This window comes from Staurois parvus, unplaced genomic scaffold, assembly GCF_062004578.1.
Source record: "Staurois parvus isolate SC_StPar_1 unplaced genomic scaffold, SC_StPar_1.0 ptg000153l, whole genome shotgun sequence".
Classification (NCBI taxonomy): domain Eukaryota; kingdom Metazoa; phylum Chordata; class Amphibia; order Anura; family Ranidae; genus Staurois; species Staurois parvus.
In genome coordinates, this window is record NW_028317949.1 from 1,149,248 (window position 1) to 1,167,992 (window position 18,745).

Genomic DNA, 18,745 nt, shown 5'->3' on the forward strand with positions numbered 1-18,745 from the left:
AATGATATGTTTGCACTTTATTTACAGTTTTTTTTTTTTTTTTTGCATACTGTGGACTTTACGCACAAAGATTTATCATTTTAAACGCATTTTATTTGACACTGAACATATTTATATTATTATTTTATAGCGCTGCACTCTGATCTTATATGTTATTTGAAGGTTTTTGGTTCCCTTTTTAGTGCATTAGCTGCTGATTTTAAGTGCTCACTGATTTATTTTATTCCATTTGACTATGGTTTCCTGCTGGAAACTCAGCAAGATTTCCTGTGAACAGCTGCAGGTCGGAAGCCCCTTTCAAAGCAATGCGAGGTTGATAACACCTGTGGCCATTGGCATGTAATTGAACTTGTAGCAGTTACCTGTGGATGATCATCCCTAGACACAAACTGTGTGCATCCAGGGAAAATCATCCACAGGTAACAAATGGTTGCAGTCACTGTCAGCCTCTCATTGCTTTAATGGAGGTTCCAGCCTGCATCTGACCACAGAAAACACCCTGAGTCTCCCACAGGAAGTTGTAATCGGCTCCAAACACAGGTGTGAACAAGACCTTGAACAATAAAATACCTTGGAAAGAATATTTCATTTAAGATGTTCGTAAACACACATGATTCTCACCTCTAGTTCCTGGTGACCATTAACAGTATATTTCTTTCATATTTCCAGATAGAAAAACAGCTTTTTCAACTAGTAATGTTTAGAAAAGGCTCACTAATTGTCTTGAAGTAGTGAGTTCTCCTTTTTTACTTTTAACATTGATATCCACCAATGATAGATGTTGTCTCTATATATGTGCAGAAGCACCTGCACTTAGTAACTTTCACAGCCATTGTCTCCAGATCACTCGGCAGCTGTTCACCGAACTTCCTCGTCAAACACACACTGAGGATGTCACTTGATCACCCTCATTAGGACTACTTGTCCATCATTCCTATCCTCCTATCCCCATGCCCTGTCCTTATAAACTTAATCTCAACAGCTGCAGTCAGTCTAATCCATTGGTGAAGGAGCAGGGGCTGGTCTTGCAATACTAGTCTTCAAGGCTGTCTGTGTGTGCCGGCTTACGTTGCATTTTGGATATACAGTTGTAGTCCAAGCTTGGAGCAGACACTCAGGATGGCTGAGGTGGGGCTTTATGGAACTACAATGAAGGATGGCTGAGGTGGGGCTTTATGGAACCACAGTGAAGGATGGCTGAGGTGGGGCTTTATGGAACCACAGTGAAGGATGGCTGAGGTGGGGCTTTATGGAACCACAGTGAAGGATGGCTGAGGTGGGGCTTTATGGAACCACAATGAAAAATGGGAAACAAAAAAAGAGTATTTATTTTAACCATTTTGTTTTTATTGGTATGATGTAAAGGTTACATACATAAGATGTGGACATAGCAGCGTAATAACATTGTGACAGTAATCAGAGTGTAATGCAATACAGTTAGTCCTTAACGTAAATATACATGAAGGTCAAACATATATGTCTTGTAACATTAAGGTGTTAGTTCAAAGTATCACTCATGTCAGAGAAAAAGAAGGGGGGGGGGGAAGGGAGCTGATAAGTAAATAGCTACATATATGATAGGCTATAAGTGCAGTCGTGGGAAAGCGATCCATCAAGCACAACACTTAGAACCATAATTAAGTATTATACCATGTAAGCTAAGGTTTCCAGGCTTTCTCAAATGCAGGCAATGTGTCAAATTGGAAAGCTAGTAATCTTTCATATGAGTAGTAGTGTTGGGTAGTATATACAGTTTCTGATGGATTAGAGCAGGGGTGGGCAAACTTTTTGACTTGAGGGCCGCAATGGGTTCATATATTGGACCCGGGGGCCGGACCAAGAGTAGATGAATGATGTGTATGTGTCATCCAGAGTAAGTATAGTAATATTCCCCCATAGTAAGCATAGTAATTCATCCCCCCTATAGTAATTCATCCCCCATATAGTAATTCATCCCCCATATAGTAATTCATCCCCCCTATAGTAATTCATTCCCCATATTAAGTCCCCAAGTCCCCCCTGTGTCAATTCACTTACCTTTGCTCCGCACGTTCCTCTCGCCGTGTTCCCGCGCCGTTCCGGTGTAGCATGAAAATCTGTCTCCTATGAGGATCTGTCCCCCTCGACGTATCTGCGCATGTGCCAGTTTCAGGCATTAGCAGCCGATCGGCGATCTCCGGCACATGCGCAGATACGTCGAGGGGGACAGATCCTCATAGGAGACAGATTTTCATGCTACACCGGTCTTCAGGGCGGACTGTGAGAGGAGCCTAGCGGGAGCCTAGCTCCGCGGGCCGGATGAAAAGGTGCGCCGGGCCGTATACGGCCCACGGGCCATAGTTTGCCCATTGCTGGATTAGAGGCTAGTTCTTTTTTTTCCAATTTCTTATAATGGTTAGTTTAGCTGATAACAGGAGGTTGACAATAGTTTTGCGAGAAGAAGGAAAGTTATCTATTCCTAAATTCAATATAGCTAGACCAGGATTAGGGTTGATAAGTACACCTGAGATGACTGTCAGGATTTGAAATATTCTTCGCCAGAAGCTGCGGATACTTTTACAATTGCACATTATATGAAACAAATTACACAGAGCCACAACCTCTCCAGGGAAGAGCACACAGGATATATTTTAGCCAACTTATAAGGTGTAAGATACCATCTTGTGTTTTTAGTTTTAAGGCCAATTCCCAGTGGGTGATATTATATGTGTATTTTATGGCATAATGCCATTGAGAGCTGGTAAAGGACATATTAAGGTCTGTTTCCCATTTTGAGTATGGGGTTATTTTTTATAAATTCAGATTTTAGTATGTAGTAAATTGTATATTAGAGATATACCTCTTTGGTTTCTTGAGGCACGTTAAGAAACGCCACACTTTCGGGTGAAGGTAAATCCTAGGTAAAGGATGAGATGTTAGAAAGTGTCTAATACGTAGTAATGTGAAATAAGTTGTGCAAGGTAAATTAAACTTATTTATTATAGCTTCAGGAGTTTCAGGGTTACCATCTGTAAGAATTCTCAGCCCAAGTGATACCATATTTCTCCCAGTCATGTATTCATAGGTTCGGAATTAAAATTTCCAGTGTGTGAATAGGAAATCACACAAATGTCAGCATGTATGGGAAGGTGAATGGTGGATTTGGTTAGTGTTCTCCAAGCCAGGATAGACTCTTTGGTGGTGAAGGGCAAGTTATCTATTGGGATTGGTTTCCAAAGGTCTGCGAGAAGCAAGTGACCTAATGTAACGGTTTTAGTGAGGTGTTTTTCGATATCAACCCATAATGGAGCCTCATTGGTAGAAAAACAATGTTTCATTTTGGTCAGAATGAGTTGCTGTATGATAATCAAAGATATCTACAATCCCCATTCCTCCTGCTCTCCTAAGTTTTGTGAGAAGGGTGTGGAAACATCTACAGTAGATTTATTTACCTGCCAAATTAACACTGTAAGCAGAGAGGATAATGATGAGTATGAATGTGCAGTGGAAACATGCAGGGTTCTAAATAAAGGATTTGTGGGAGGATAAGCATTTTGAAGGCTGCCAATAGTTTGTGAAGATCAAAGAAGGTCTTCAGTCTCTGAGATGCTGCAACCATCATGTCTTTCACCAGCAATGGCAACAGCCATTCCATCATCCTCATTCAAATCATGCATCTTACCCCATTCTGTTTACAGTAGTTGAACATCTAAACTGCCTTATTTTGTCTGCATGTTGCATGTATTAAAGCAGTGGTAAAGTATATTGCACCAGTATACTAGCCATTATGGCAGACTTGCCTGTAAAGTGGATCCCTCCAGCTGTGCACGGTCACCACTGACAGGGCTTTCATCTTCAGCTGGCTTCTTTACAGGTTCCTGCACTCTGGCCAGGCTGTGATGCATACGAGTCATGGTCGCAGCCCAATGCTCTGAATGGATGGTACACTTGAGTGTGCTGTCTGTTGAGTGTACAGCGTACATGCACTAGTGACATCACCAGCTGCTACAAATATGACTATCTCTGAAATGGTGCATGTTTAGGAGATATTCACTTTTTATCTGCAGGTAAGCCTTATTATATGCTTACCTGTAGGTGCATGTAAAAATGTGGCCTTTTATTACCACTTTAGCCACTTTAAGCTCCGGAAGGTTTTACCCCCTTCCCGAACAGGGCAATTTTTGCTATTTGGCACTGTACTACTTTTAACCGGCAATTGTGTGGTACACAAATTAAATTTTACATAATTTTCTCACACAAATAGAGCTTTATTTTGGTGGTATTTGAACACCCCTGGGTTTTTATTTCATATATAAATGAAAAGAGACTGAAAATTTTAGAAAAAACAATATTTTCTACTTTGTTATAAAATTTATCTAAGAGACACCAGATCTCTCCTCAAAGAGTACCTGTTACAAACTATTGCTATCTCAGAGGATATTTATATTCCCTGTGATAATAATGAAAGTGATTGCAAAAAAAAAGTAACTTCTTAGCAAAAAATACTGATCTTTACATGTAAACAAAAAGTGTCAGAAAAGGCCTGGTCTTAAAGGATAAATTCACCTTTGGAAACATGTTACATGCTCCACCCATTTTTTTTTTTTTTTTTTTAGGGTGGAACATGTAACATGTTTCAACTTCTACAGCGTAAGTGAAATGCATGCTCAATCGGGTTGAGATCAGGTGATTTGACTCGGCCATTGCAGAATATTCTACTTCTTTTCCTTCAAAAGCTCCTGGGTTGCTTTTGCAGTGTTTTGGATCATTGTCCATCTGTACTGTGAAACACTGTCCAATCAACTTTGCTGCATTTGTCTGAATCTGGGCTGACAGTATGGTGTCCATTTATGACACAGAATAGCTGCCATTGAGAGGATCGCAGCTATTCTCTGGTCATTCACAGTTTATGACACTCAGGAGATCATGTTCAGCCCTTCACTGGAGATCTGTGTTCTCCCTACAGATTCTCCAGCCCAGAGCTGGAGAATCGGAGGGACCGCAAACTAAGCAGAGATCATTTACCTCTGCTTAGTAAACTGATCTTTTACTGTAATCTCGCGAGATTATAGTAAAATGAGCCGTTCTCCAGCGTTTGGAGACCGTTCTCCCTTCGTTCGGAGAACTGCTTCATAAAAGGCATTCACAGGAGAACTGTGTTCTCTGAGAATGCCGGAGAACTGAACAGCGATCTATTACTGCTGGTTCATAAACGGACACCTTTATCTTTAAACACTGCAGAATCTTCTGTCTTCTGTCACATCATCAATGACCCAGTGCCACTGGAAGCCATGCATGCCCATGCCATCACGCTGCCTCCACCATGTTTTACAGCTGATGTTGTGTGCTTTGGATCATGAGCTGTTCCAAGCCTTCTCCACACTTTTTTTTCTTCCCGTCATTCTGGTACAGATTAATCTTAGTTTCATCCAGCACAGCGAGGCCGCCCGCTCTGTAGGCTAAGTTGTAGTCACGTGACCTGGTATTCGTATTAGTGATCAGCTGTATCTAATATAGTAGTCCCTGACTGTACTGTGTATATATTACATATTCTTTTTGCTTTCTATTGATATCCTAAGGTCACTTTGCTTTCCTCTCTCCATCCAAAAAAGTAACATTCTGGTATGTTGTTGGTTTTTTTTTTTTTGGTTTTTTTTTTTTTTGCACAAATATGGCTTTAGTTGAGACAATAGACTGTGAGCTCTGGATTTGAGTTATTATATAAGTTAATAGAAAAAATGTACAAGTCCCTTAGAAGCCATGACACATTTATGTTGCAAGGTAAGTAGTGCCATGCTAGTTGTTTGTCTTTCTTCATTTTACACTGTGCACTGTTTATCATCTTCTTCCTTTTTTTTTTTTTTTTTTTTTAATTTTAAAAAGCAGAAAAAAAAATGGAAGAAAAACTTTTGACCGTGTCAGCCTATGAAACTCTTCACATTCATCTGTTGCGGGTCTGCTTCGTTTAGCAAAATACTGTTTGCTGCATTTTTGGCACAGGTTTGGTGTAGCTAAAAAAAACACACCAAATATGCAACCGCATTGTGTTGTTGATGCGAGTCACATGTCCTGTGAAAAACGCACTGCAAAAACGCATATGCACAGATCAGTGTGAAAGTAGCCTTATTGCTGTCTTTTGATTAAACGGGCTGTTTTATCCATAGGTACAAATTATTTATTACAGGTACTTGTATAGCGCCATACATTTACATATGTACATACACTATATTGCCAAAAGTATTGGGACTCCTACTTTTACACGCACATGAACTTTTAATGGCATCCCAGTCTTAGTCCATAGGGTTCAGTGTTGAGTTGGTCCACCCTTTGCAGCTATAACAGCTTCAACTCTTCTTCTTATGGGAAGGCTGTCCACAAGGTTTAGGAGTGTCTATGGGAATGGTTGACCATTCTTTCAGAAGCGCATTTGTGAGGTCAGGCACTAATGTCCGAGGAGAAGACCTGGTTCAGTCTCCGCTCGAATTCATCCCAAAGGTGTTCTATCACATTGAGATCAGGACTCTGTGCAGGCCAGTTAAGTGCCCCCACCCCACACTCGCTCATCCATGTCTTTATGGACCTTGCTTTGTGCACTGATGCTCAGTCATGTTGGAACAGGAAGGGGCCATCCCCAAACTGTTCCCACAAAGTTGGGAGTATGAAAGTGTCCAAAATGTGTTGGTATGCTGATGCCTTAAGAGTTCCCTTCACTGGAATTAGGGAGCCAAGCCCAACCCCTGAAAAACAACCCCACACCATAATCCCCCCTCCACGAAACTTTACTCTTGGCAACAAACAAACCCAGACACGTCTATCGGATTGCCAGACAGAAGTGTGATTCGTCACTCCAGAGAACCCATCTCCACATATCTAGAGTCCAGTGGAGGCATGCTTTACGGCACTGAATCCGACACTTTGCATTGCACTTGGTGATTTAAGGCTTGGATGCAGATGCTCGGCCATGGAAACTCTCTACGCACTGTTGTTATGCTAATCTGAAGGCCACATGAAGTTTGGAGGTCTTTAGCTTTTGACTCTGCAGACAGTTGGCAACTTCTGTGCACTTCAGCATGCACTGACCCCGCTCTGTCATTTTACGTGGCCTACCACTTCATGGCTGAGTTGCTGTTCCCAGTTGCTTCCAGTTTGTTATAATACCACTAACAGTTGACTGTAGAATATTTAGTAGCAAGGAAATTTCATGGATGGACTTACTGCACAGGTTGCAACCTATCACGGTACCACGCTTGAATCCACTGAGCTGCTGAGAACGACCCATTTTTTACAAATGTTTGTAGAAGCAGTCTGCATGCCCAGGTGCTTGATTATATACACCTGTGGCCATGGAGTTGATTGGAACACCCAAATCCATTGATTTGAAGGGCTGGCCCAATACTTTTGGCAATATAGTGTATAATATATGTATATTATTCAGTCTTTGCCCTCAAGGAACTTACAATCTTAACGGATAAGTTCACCTTTCGCAGCGTTGCACCCATATTCTGGGTGTAACATGTAACGATCTGACCAGCTCCCCCCCGATCCTGTTTTGGAGTCCCGTGGTAGTTCATTGATTCTTCCTGTCAGTATATCTGCTTGCTCGTACATTCCGTGCAAGCAAGCAGATATTCTGACAGCTCTGTAAGAGACCTGCATGGCGCCAGTGATCTGCTGTGCTGATCGATGGTGCAATGCTTTACAGGTTCCTGCAGACAAAAATAATAAATGCACATGTTTTTACCTGCCAAAAAATTTGCATTTATTATTTTTTACTAAATAGTTATCCTTTAAGCCCTGTACATACGATGAGAATATTGAATAAATGATTGTTTGTTTTTTTTTGGTTTTTTAATTTAATAAAAATTAAGAAGTGATGTAATGTATTCTATTATTGGATGAAAACTGTACTCCATATTGCCTTTTTTTCATGTCTTTCAGATGGTATCTTGAGAAATTTGACAACTATCCCAAATCGCGAAAAATCCTGGTACCATTTGTGTATTAAACTGGATGCAGCAAAAATTTTAATATGAAACTGGACTGTTTTACCTGGATTTTCTACTCCTTTTTTTTTTTTATGGACCTTTATTTTTCAGATGTTGAAAGTTTGTCTTCCGCTTTCTTATTTAAAAAAAAAAAAAGTTTGCATTTACAACTAAAATTTACTGTGTTCTTATGGGTTTTTACTGTTTTTTGAATAATTCTACTTTTTTACTATGGAGCTTTATGTTCCCTATCCTGAAACTGTTTTACCTCATTACTCCATTTCATGTGATCACAAGCTTATTAATTGATCTGTTTACAGGTTGTTTACGGGTGAAATAAAGTTTGATAACAAAAAGTGTGTGTGGTATTTGCAAGCTATAACTGATACACAAGTTTAGAATTATCCATCTCAAGAAAAAAATGTTTGAGAATAAAAAGATAAACACTGCCCTCTGCAGCAGGAATTTGAAAACTTGTTTCTCTTAACTGATTGGACTTTGGCATCTGTAACAAAGAGAAACATGCTACAAGGGAAATAACTTTATTAATGGTTGAAGAGTAATTGGTTTAATTTGTGTTTTAATATTTTCATAATATAACATATTTGGTTGTGCTATTCATGGCTAAATCAGCATAATATTTAAAATGGACCTAGCATCATATGTATGTTGTTTATGATCAGAGCATGCATGCCAGGTAGTGTCCTTATGACACTTTTTAGGTATTTAGAGTACCTTTCACAGAGATTATGGTACTCCCCTTGACTGTGACATCTGACACAGATCAGCCCTGCTTCAGTCTTTTACCTTAAGATTGTCAGGTTTCCTTCTGCCTGCAGAAGACTGCAACACATCCCAGCCTGGCTAGAGCTCAAGAACTTTATATATATATATATATATATATATATTAATGCCAGCTACAGGTTTTCTGAAATATTGATACTTTTGCTGTATATTGTAACATCATTAGTCGGTATGTGATATGATCATCTGAAAACACATCCGTCTCTGTTTTTATGTACACTTCAGAAGTATCCCTACTGAAGATGCTGTTTCATTTTTTTTTTTTTTTTGTTTCAGTTTGTAACATCAGTGTGTATTCTTGGTTCCATGATTTGTCATGGTTGCATTGACTAGACATTGCAAGTAGAAACTTTTTTCATGTTGCAGGTAGTCTTGTAAGATTATTGTGAGGCAAAAAAACTGATATGAAACCGTTGTCACATAAAACCTAGCTTAAAGCTCCACCTAAAAAAATAAAAATACGTCCGCAGCTACAAAAACTTAAAATACAGCCACTTACCTGTCCCTGGGTCCAGCGGTGTCTTCACCACCACTGGTTTCACCGGCCGTCTTCTCTCCCTGGCACCGGCATCTTCAGTGTGGGCACCCGGCTGTGACAGCTTGTGGCTTCACAGCCGGGTACCCACACCGCATACGCGAGAAGTGCTGCACTTTGTGAATGGCCCCGTAATCTTCTGGGACCTGTCACATGTCCCAGAAGACTATGGGGAGGGAGGAGTGGAGGACAACTTCTGCTTCCGATCACCTAGGCCAGTGGTGGGAAACCTTTTTTTTTCAACTGACCCAAATCTCGCCAAAACCACGATTTAAATTTATTTTGAGAGCCACATTTTTAAAACTGAAAATACATCCCCCATATAGTAATTCATCCCCCCTATAGTAATTCATCCCCCATAGTAATTCATCCCCCATATAGTAATTCATCCCCCATAGTAATTCATCCCCCCTATAGTAATTCATCCCCCCTATAGTAATTCATTCCCCATATTGTGTCAATTCACTTACCTTTGCTCCGCGCGTTCTTCTCGCCGTGTTCCCGTGCCGTTCTGGTCTTCAGGGCGGACTGTGAGAGGAGAGGAGTTCGTCACGCTGCCCCGCCTGCATCCTGGCTGCCCCGCCTAAATCCTGACAGCTGCAGAGTCCTGACTTTTGGGGCGGCCGCCCGAGAGGAGGGAGGGGAGCGGGCGCCCGGCACACAGAAGAGCCGCATTTAAGTTTGTAAAGAGCCGCATGTGGCTCGCGAGCTGCGGCTTGCCGACCACTGCCCCATAGTAATTAATCCCCCATATAGTAATTCATCCCCCCTATAGTAATTCATCCCCCCCATAGTAATTCATCCCCCCTATAGTAATTCATCCCCCATAGTAATTCATCCCCCATATAGTAATTCATCCCCCATAGTAATTCATCCCCCCTATAGTAATTCATCCCCCCTATAGTAATTCATTCCACATATTGTGTCAATTCACTTACCTTTGCTCCGCGCGTTCTTCTCGCCGTGTTCCCGCGCCGTTCTGGTCTTCAGGGCGGACTGTGAGAGGAGAGGAGTTCGTCACGCTGCCCCGCCTACATCCTGGCTGCCCCGCCTACATCCTGACAGCTGCAGAGTCCTGACTTTTGGGGCGGCCGCCCGAGAGGAGGGAGGGGAGCGGGCGCCCGGCACACAGAAAAGCCGCATTTAAGTTTGTAAAGAGCCGCTTGTGGCTCGCGAGCCGCGGCTTGCCGACCACTGACCTAGGCGATTGCAGCAGAAGTGGGAGCGGGTATCTGTCAAATTCGCCAAAGGTGCCAATCCTTAATGGGGAGCGGGGGACAAAGGCTTAAAGCGGAACTTCCCCTTTTGGGTGGCGCTCCGCTTTATCGACCAGTACCTATGCTACAAACGTACATGCCATTGATGACCTGATGATTGTGAAAATGTTAGCTGTTGGGGTGAATCTGTAGCCTTAGTACCTTCTGAGACACTGACCAAAAACAAATATGCAGATCATGAGTTTACACTTCACTCTGACATTTCTGGTCTGTGGTATTGTTCCAGGTCAGTGATTCATAACAGATTGAAGATGAATATAGGAGATAGCCAGGCAAAAAGCCTTCATGAATGAGGTCAGCAATGGGCATCCTCCATATGATTGTACGCCCCTTGATGGTTAGGGATTGATCTGAACGTACAATATATATGTAAAGCTCTGCGTAAATTGAGGGCGCTATGTAAGTACCTGAAATAAATAAATATGTCTGTCAGGTTTGCTCTGTAAATAGGTGATATGCAGGGATGGTGCAAGCATTTTTGTCTACTCAGGCGAATGTGTATTTTGACGCACATAAATGCAATTTATTACCAAATTTTCAAGTATTACGCATGCCTGTGAAACAATGAAAAACATCAGTACCCTATATTTTGCCATTGGCAACACTTTAAAAGAACCCACAGGTCCTCAGTTTAGTGATACACACGAGCTCTGTAGTAGAATTATTGCTCTCTTTCCGATGAACACCGAGATGTAGGGTAATTTCTGTTTTTGTATGTAGGCGCCCCAACTCGTGCTTCTTTTCTTTTTTTTGTCTGTGTGGGGGGCCGCTAACATTTTTGTTTTTCTTGTGTGTGGCTCTTTAAATGAAAATTTTTTTTTTTTGTTTTTTTTTTTTGTTTACATCTATTGCTATCACATAGGGGACCACTAGCCTCCTATTTGATAGCATATAAGTGACCAGTTCCCTTTATGAGGCATGCAGGGTCTGTTAGATCTTTAGATGTCTCCTTTGTACTCAACTGCAGCTGATGGAACACAGCCCCCTGGGACTGATCCTAGTGATTGACTGCTCCAAACCAGGAGCAGTCAATATGTCACTTCCTGCTGTGTACACAGGTGGGAGGCTCAGTGGATGGATGTCTGCTGAGCTCTAGCCACCCTTCAGAATGACAGTATAACAAAAAGCTAAAAATGGGATCCCCTGCAATGGAATTACAATTAAATATATACAATGAATATGCCGACTCACCCGAGTACTCTCTTGGTGGCCATTTTTCCTGTGAAAAGATGTTTAAGTCATCTATAAAGGTCTTCAACACTATGGCTTTCATATCCTGAAGAAGCTCACGTGACTCTGGGAGAAACGCGTTGACGTCATATTGTTGTGACGTCCTCCTCCCGGCCCTTCCATGCGGTGATACCTTGCACCGCTACCCATTGCACATCCTCACACTGGGCAGACCAGGCAACTCCTGACCCACTGATAACATACAGCTTGATGGTGCACCTCATCCTCAGCAGCAGGAAGAGATATATCCTTAAGTAAGCATGAGGTTGGGTGAGTGGATCTTGTTCCACAATAGGCATATACTGTATGTACCGGGGCCTCTCCATTCACTGCCGAAGGCTCGGCTGAGCCATTGCAAACTTACTGACTTTGAACTGCACGTTGGATGATGGCGGTACAACACTGCTCCTCTAGCTCACCCACCTCTGTTGGTACACACTGTACATTCTGCTTTACCTGCTCAGCATTTCACTTTGGTAACACTGCTTTTACTTATCAATGGAATTTATCCTCATGGACAGTTTTTTTGTGGGTCTTTCTCTAGTCTGCCATACCATTTCTATATGTCTGCCATTGGGACTAAGGACTGAATTGCATGGTTTATGCATGACCATTGACTACCTCTCTTAGCCATATTAGTGCACAGATTTGGCTGTGCTATACACATACCCTGTTTGGGTGGCTATTACATGTTGTACATGAGAGTTGTATATTATGTCAATTATGTTGGCCAGAGCATTCATGTGGGAGAATTGAGGATCATTTATCATTCATATCCGGATCAACCTCCATGTACTCCCCTTTGAGGATTGACTGAGATTGCTATCACAGCTACTTGGTTTGATCCTTCCAATCATTTTAGTTACATCCATCTCCACTATATTCTGGCCGTACTTAGTCTTCCTTCAACACCACATGACCCTAGTGGTCCTAGGTCATCACTTGCTGATTGAGTGTGTGTGAGTGCGCGTGGTCTGGACCGGGATCCCAGCACAGGTGTATTTTATGGTTTTAATGTGAAAGGTGGAGGGTGATGTAATCTGACAGTAGTTTTAAACCCCCCCCATCCAAAATGGGGGGAACATTTTTTTGAGTTTAGATATACATTAATTCAGTGTTTCTCGAGTACTGAGTCATGACCCAAACATGGGTCGCGACCAGGGGTGCGCTGGGCAAGTGCCCCCCCAGACCTGTCTAATGCTCCCATAAAACATCCAGTGCCCTAAAACATAGTTTAATAAAAGCCGATGGCCGCACTAATATAAATGTTAAGACAGCCAGGACCGCAACTATGACCGTGCTTAATATTTGTATTATTGCGGCCAGCCGGTCCCATTAAGGTGGTGCGCACAGTGCACATACAAAGAGGTTCCACAGCCCTCACGCTCATTCCTCCTTATTCTGCAGCAGCGCTAGGAGAAAGTGACATATGACTACACTTCCAGCCAGCCATCCAGGAGGGAAGATAAGCACCACTGGACTCAAGGGAATGTATCCGCTAGGTACTTTTCGTGGGGTATGGCAGGGTGATAGAGAGCGCATTTGGAAAGGAATGAAAGAAAACAGGAAAGCGAAGTTGATAAAGGGGAGCTGAAAGTATGCATGAAAGGGGACGGCATGAGAAGGGGGCAAGGTGGGTATTAAAAGAGGGTGTGAAAGTGGGATAAGGAAAGAGCAAAAAAAGGGGAAAGGAAGGGGGGCATGAAAGGGTGGACTAAAGCAGGGGATGAAGTGCATGAAATGGGAGGGGGGATGGGGACTGAAAACCCTGACACACAAATATTGCACAAACTATATTGTTTATTTAAAAGCCACTGAAGACATTAATACTCTTAACTTTGTGCCTTTGAGAGAGTGAAAGGTTAGAGGAGGCATTGCTCAGCTTTCACTGCCCAAGCTGTTTTGTGGCATAATGTTTCAGAAATTACATTATTTTTGGGTTGCAACGTAATGACCAAGGACAAATGTGGGTCCTGAGGTTCCACAGGTTGAGAACCACTGCTTTAAATAATGTAACTGTACAGATACTCAGTGCTCAGCTCCTTTGCCCCTCCACCCGGTGAAACAACTTCCCATCCTGACCAGAAACCTGTAATTGACTTGGCACTGCTCTGTGCAGCATTCTCCTGTGAGTCCAGGCAGAGCCTTGCAGTCCTAAGCTTTAAAGGAATTGGGTTAAATGACACTGGACATCATTCAACCCAGAAAGAGGAGTGCTGCCACAATGCTGGTATGGTGAGTCTGGGGCAGATGGCTCAGGAGATCAGGTGGGCATAGAAGCCTGCTTTTTATTTTTTGGCAACTGCTGCACACTGAAATTTGTGCATTTTCTGAACTTGATTTTTAAGAAATATTAATATTTGTCCACTTGTATAGTTATATTTGCTTTGTCTGAAGCCTGGTACTTGACTGTCAAGGGCTAACTTCACTTGAAATATAGCAGTCTTTCACCCATCAAATTTGTTAAGGATGTAGACAACGTTTAGTTAGTCTAACTTTGTGAATACAGTGGATCTATGTTTCTTTTGAATACCCAATCATGTGAAAATAATTAAATGTAAGATTTTTGCCTACACTTAATTTGAGTTAATTGAAGCCTTTTCACCGAGCCAAGTTAACATTCACTTTATGCTTTATTTTAGTGAAAATACAGGTTTTTGTTTTCGTTTTAAACCAACCCTATTGTCTTTCTACTCCAAAGAGTGCATCACAGGGTTAATCAGTGAAATGCAGACCGTGGTAGTGCTCTGACACATTAATATCAAGGAGACATTTAACCACATAAGGATCAGTCGCTTACTAATCATAATTATTATTGTAATCTCACTGAAGCCTCAGTCAAAGGCTGTGGTATGTGTGTATATTATTTATATATATATATCAAGTACCCAGTCATGAAGACTGCTTCTACAAACATTTGTGAAAGAAAGGGTCGCTCTCAGGAGCTCAGTGAATTCAAGCATGGTACCGTAATAGGTTGCCACCTGAGTAATAAATCCATCTGTGAAATTTCCTTGCTACTAAATATTCCACGACCAACTGTTAGTGGTATTATAACAAAGTGGAAGCAACTGGGAACAACAGCAACTCGACCACGAAGTGGTAGGCCACGTAAAATGACAGCAGGATCAGAACATGCTGAAGTGCGCAGAAGTCAATAGCTAAAGACCTCCAAACTTCATTTGGCCATCAGATTAGCACCATAACAGTGCATAGAGTGTTTCATGGAATGGGTTTCCATGGCTGAGCAGCTGCATCCAAGCCTTACATCAGCAAGTGCAATGCAAAGCGTCATATGCAGAGATGTAAAGCACACTGCCACTGGACTCTAGAGCAGTGGACACGCATTCTCTGGACTGACTAATCACTCTTCTCTGTATGGCAATCCAAAGCACATGTCTGGGTTTGCCAGTTGCCAGGAGAATGGTACTTGCCTGATTGCATTGTGCCAAGTGTAAAGTTTGGTGGAGGGGCGATTATGGTGTGGGGTTGTTTTTCAGGGGTTGGGCTCGTCTCCTTTTTTCTAATGAAGGGAACTCTTAAGGCGTCAGCATACCAAGACATTTTGGACAGTTTCCTGCTCCCAACTTTGTGGGAACAGTTTGGAGATGACCCCTTCCTGTTCCAACATGACTGCACACCAGTGCACAAAGAAAGGTCCATAAAGACACGGATGAGCGAGTTTGGAGTGGAGGAACTTGACTTGCACAAAGTCCTGACCTCAACCCTATAGAACACCTTTGGGATGAATTTGAGTGGAGACTGTGAGCCAGATCTTCTCATCCGACATCACTGCCTGACCTAAAAAATTTGCTTCTGGAAGAATGGTCAAACATTCCCATAGACACACTCCTAAACCTTGTGGATAGCCTTCTCAGAAGATCTGAAGCTGATATAGCTGCAAAGGGTAGATCAACTCAATATTAAACCCTATGGTCTAAGACTGGGATGGCATTAAATTTATGTGCGTGTAAAGGCAGGCGTCCCATTACTTTTAGCAATATAGTGTATATTCGGACCTTAGCTAAGTTGATACTGTAGTGGGTCCATGCAGGTGAGTTTGCGTGAGCACAGCAGCCATCTCATTTACTACCCTGAGTAGTGGGGAGGCACAGGGTGAAGCTCAATTGGCAGCAGGGCTAAAGACAGAAAAGGATATAGCGACTCTGCATGTGCCTGCTATAATCCAGAAGATGGCTGGGGAAATTAAACTAGGGGTGACCAAAACTGTCTTGGTACCATGTTCCCTAGTAACAGGTGCTGCAGAGAAACCAGGGAAACCACCCAGGTGTCTGCAGGGACGGAGTAGAAGGTTTCCCAGGTCAGCTATGGAGCTGCCAAAATAGGAAATGGTGCCCCTTTAAAGAGAGAGGAAGCTGTGAGGGGTGGCTCACAGGCTGCCCAGGTGGATAATAGACAGAGACAACTCGCAAAAGCCACTGTCATGCCTGCATGTTAGGAAAATGCTGACGGTCATGCCGATAAAAGGGTTACTATTGGTAAATGTAATTTTATTGATGGTGATGACATTGAGGAATTTATTTCTGGTCATGATCCGTCTGAGAATAATGTTGGCAAAGATAATAATGATGAAGTTGGTGGGATATCTCCCGTGACAACCAGAGGCAAAACCACAGGATTGTCCAAGGAAGTCTTGTGGGGTCTCCATGTGTTGTAGCCGGAAGCTGTCCAGGATGACTCTGGTGCTGCTCTGATGGAACAAGGGGGGACTATGTCACACAGTGAGTGTGTGTGGGTGCAGCCCCACAACCATGTCTGTAACTTGGTTGATAAGAGGTTAGCTCAGCCTGCTAAAGCTGACAGTACAAAGCTGAATGTGTCGGTAGTGCCACCATAGCAAGCTGGTCAAAATTGTGTATTGCAGCCTGCCTTGGTTGAAGATACAGAATCTCAGTGTAATATGAATAAGAGCATGGTGGCACATGGTGATGTATATAGAAGTGACAAATATGCTGTTTTGGCTAATGAATCCCAGTTTCCTGTGGGGCCATCTAGACCAGATGATGTAGCACTGTGGAGCATGCATAATGAAACCACAAGTGACTGGGATGGTTAGTGCGAGAACGCACTCATAATACTAAACAATGTGACTATTTTTTACCAGACTATGGTGTGTAATAACAGGGTGGACATAACATCCGCTATGCCTAACGGAGGGATTGCAGAATGGCTGGTGGTTGAGGGTGTGTTAGCCCCTGTGAAGGCTGATCACCTCCAGTCTGAGGGATTGGTTCAGGGAACTGGCATGGCGGATGTGTTATCCACAACCTCCCAAGCTTCAGTAGATGAGTCCTTCCACGTTTCTGACAAGAATAAAGTCCCTAAAGTGGTCATGTATTTAGATGTGGAATGTTTTGAGATATCCAATACATTGTTAGAAATGCTGGAACTGATAAAGGTACATTGGCTGTACACCTGAGTGTCTCCACCACAATCCGGCCAGGTGGTACTATGTAGTACCAATGGGTGGAGCCAGGTGGTACAAGCTGTGTTGGATATCCTTGATCAAGAATGGAATTGGAATTGGTGGGACCAATGCTTATTAACAGTTTGGCACATGATTTCCCGATTTCCTTTGAGGGTGCTTCCAGTTACTCCTTGGTGTGTAAGGTGCTCAGGAGAACTGCTGCAGACATCAGAGGTCTCTCCATCTGATGCTGTGACTAAGAACACTCCTGCTGGTGTGGTCCGAGGTGCTGCTGAGCAGTGGTCAGTAGAGGGTGCAGATACAGTCTTACATGCGAGACCTCATGAGAAGGAAGGGCCTGGAATAGACGTGGCACTAGTGGAGATGCTTTCTGTCACTCATCAAGAGGTACAAGTTAAGGTACCCAGAGATGCCGTGGGACAAAGTGATAAAAGTATTGGTTGCTGTAACAATGTAATATGTACACCAGTCTGCAATATTGCAGTAAGAATTGGTTTGGGCTTGGATCAGTGTCATTTGTTAGGACAGCTGCCCATGGAGTACTGGACAACAGGTGAGGTGGAGCTCTGTGATGGTCCCATGGGGTATAGTCGCTCGCCTGTGTGTGGTCCCTCCTCAAGTCTGGTCCTAACTAGCACTGAGAAAGAAAGCACTGATGATATGGTAATTTGGGATCTATTATTGATTAGTATGGTTTACAATTATTTGGTTGCCATGAGTAACCAGAGAAACCTGAGGTAATTGCAGCCGTATTAGTGCACTTGCGACAGAAATAATTGAGTACGGTCCGTGATACTTTTTTTTATTTGCACTAGCATACAATCTTGAGAACAAGCTTTCGGAGTATGTCCCCTTCTTCAAGGTCCAAGCAGTTGAGTACTGGACCTTGAAGAAGGGGACATACCCCGAAAGCTTGTCCTTAAAATTGTATGTTAGTGCAAATAAAAAAAGTATCACTGACCGTACTCAATTGAACCTAAAGTGTAAAACTGCTAGAGGTGGGGGAAAAGTTGATTCCTCATCAGACGCAGATTCCCTACACAATCCAGACTGGGACTTGAAAGGAAGTATTAGGGATGGCAGAGCTTCCCCAGGAAGAGAGAATAAGCCCAGGGACCCCAAAAGAAGAGGCAGAATGCTGGGAATAAGGAATGGTAGAATCCTGTTGAGACTCAGGGTAGGGCATACCTGGAAGCACACCTGAAAAAAGGGCTGGGCCTACGTGGCTAGAGGTTGGCACAGAGATGTCCCAACCACAGTGATGGGTGCAGGTGTTCCTCCCTCGGGATTGAAACAAGAGTGAGGATGTGGCAGTGCGAGGCTCAGTCACTATGAAAATGGCCGGGGAGAAGACAAAGTTTGCATATCTGCTGACTGCAATACTAAAGTGCACAGATTGTGAGTGGAGAAAACTGCTTTTGCAGCTTTCTCCGGATCTTGGTATTGCCGGATGGGGCTCTGTAGTTTGGAAATTCCTAAAAGTCTT

At 42.8% G+C, this 18,745-nt stretch overlaps 1 protein-coding gene and 1 pseudogene across 2 annotated transcripts in view; both read left to right on the forward strand.

Annotated features, from left to right (window-relative positions):
- SRD5A1 (steroid 5 alpha-reductase 1) overlaps nucleotides 1–8,320 on the forward strand; it is a 41,531-nt gene extending 33,211 nt beyond the window's left edge. For both annotated transcript variants that reach the window (XM_089674821.1, XM_089674822.1), the window contains one exon: nucleotides 7,918–8,320. In XM_089674821.1, coding sequence (XP_089530947.1) covers nucleotides 7,918–7,984 — 67 coding nt within the window. In that variant the 3' untranslated portion in view covers nucleotides 7,985–8,320. The remainder of the gene's footprint in view (nucleotides 1–7,917) is intronic.
- An 8,618-nt stretch (nucleotides 8,321–16,938) lies between these two features.
- LOC149463700 (uncharacterized) lies at nucleotides 16,939–18,000 on the forward strand (annotated as a pseudogene).
- Nucleotides 18,001–18,745: the final 745 nt, after the last annotated feature.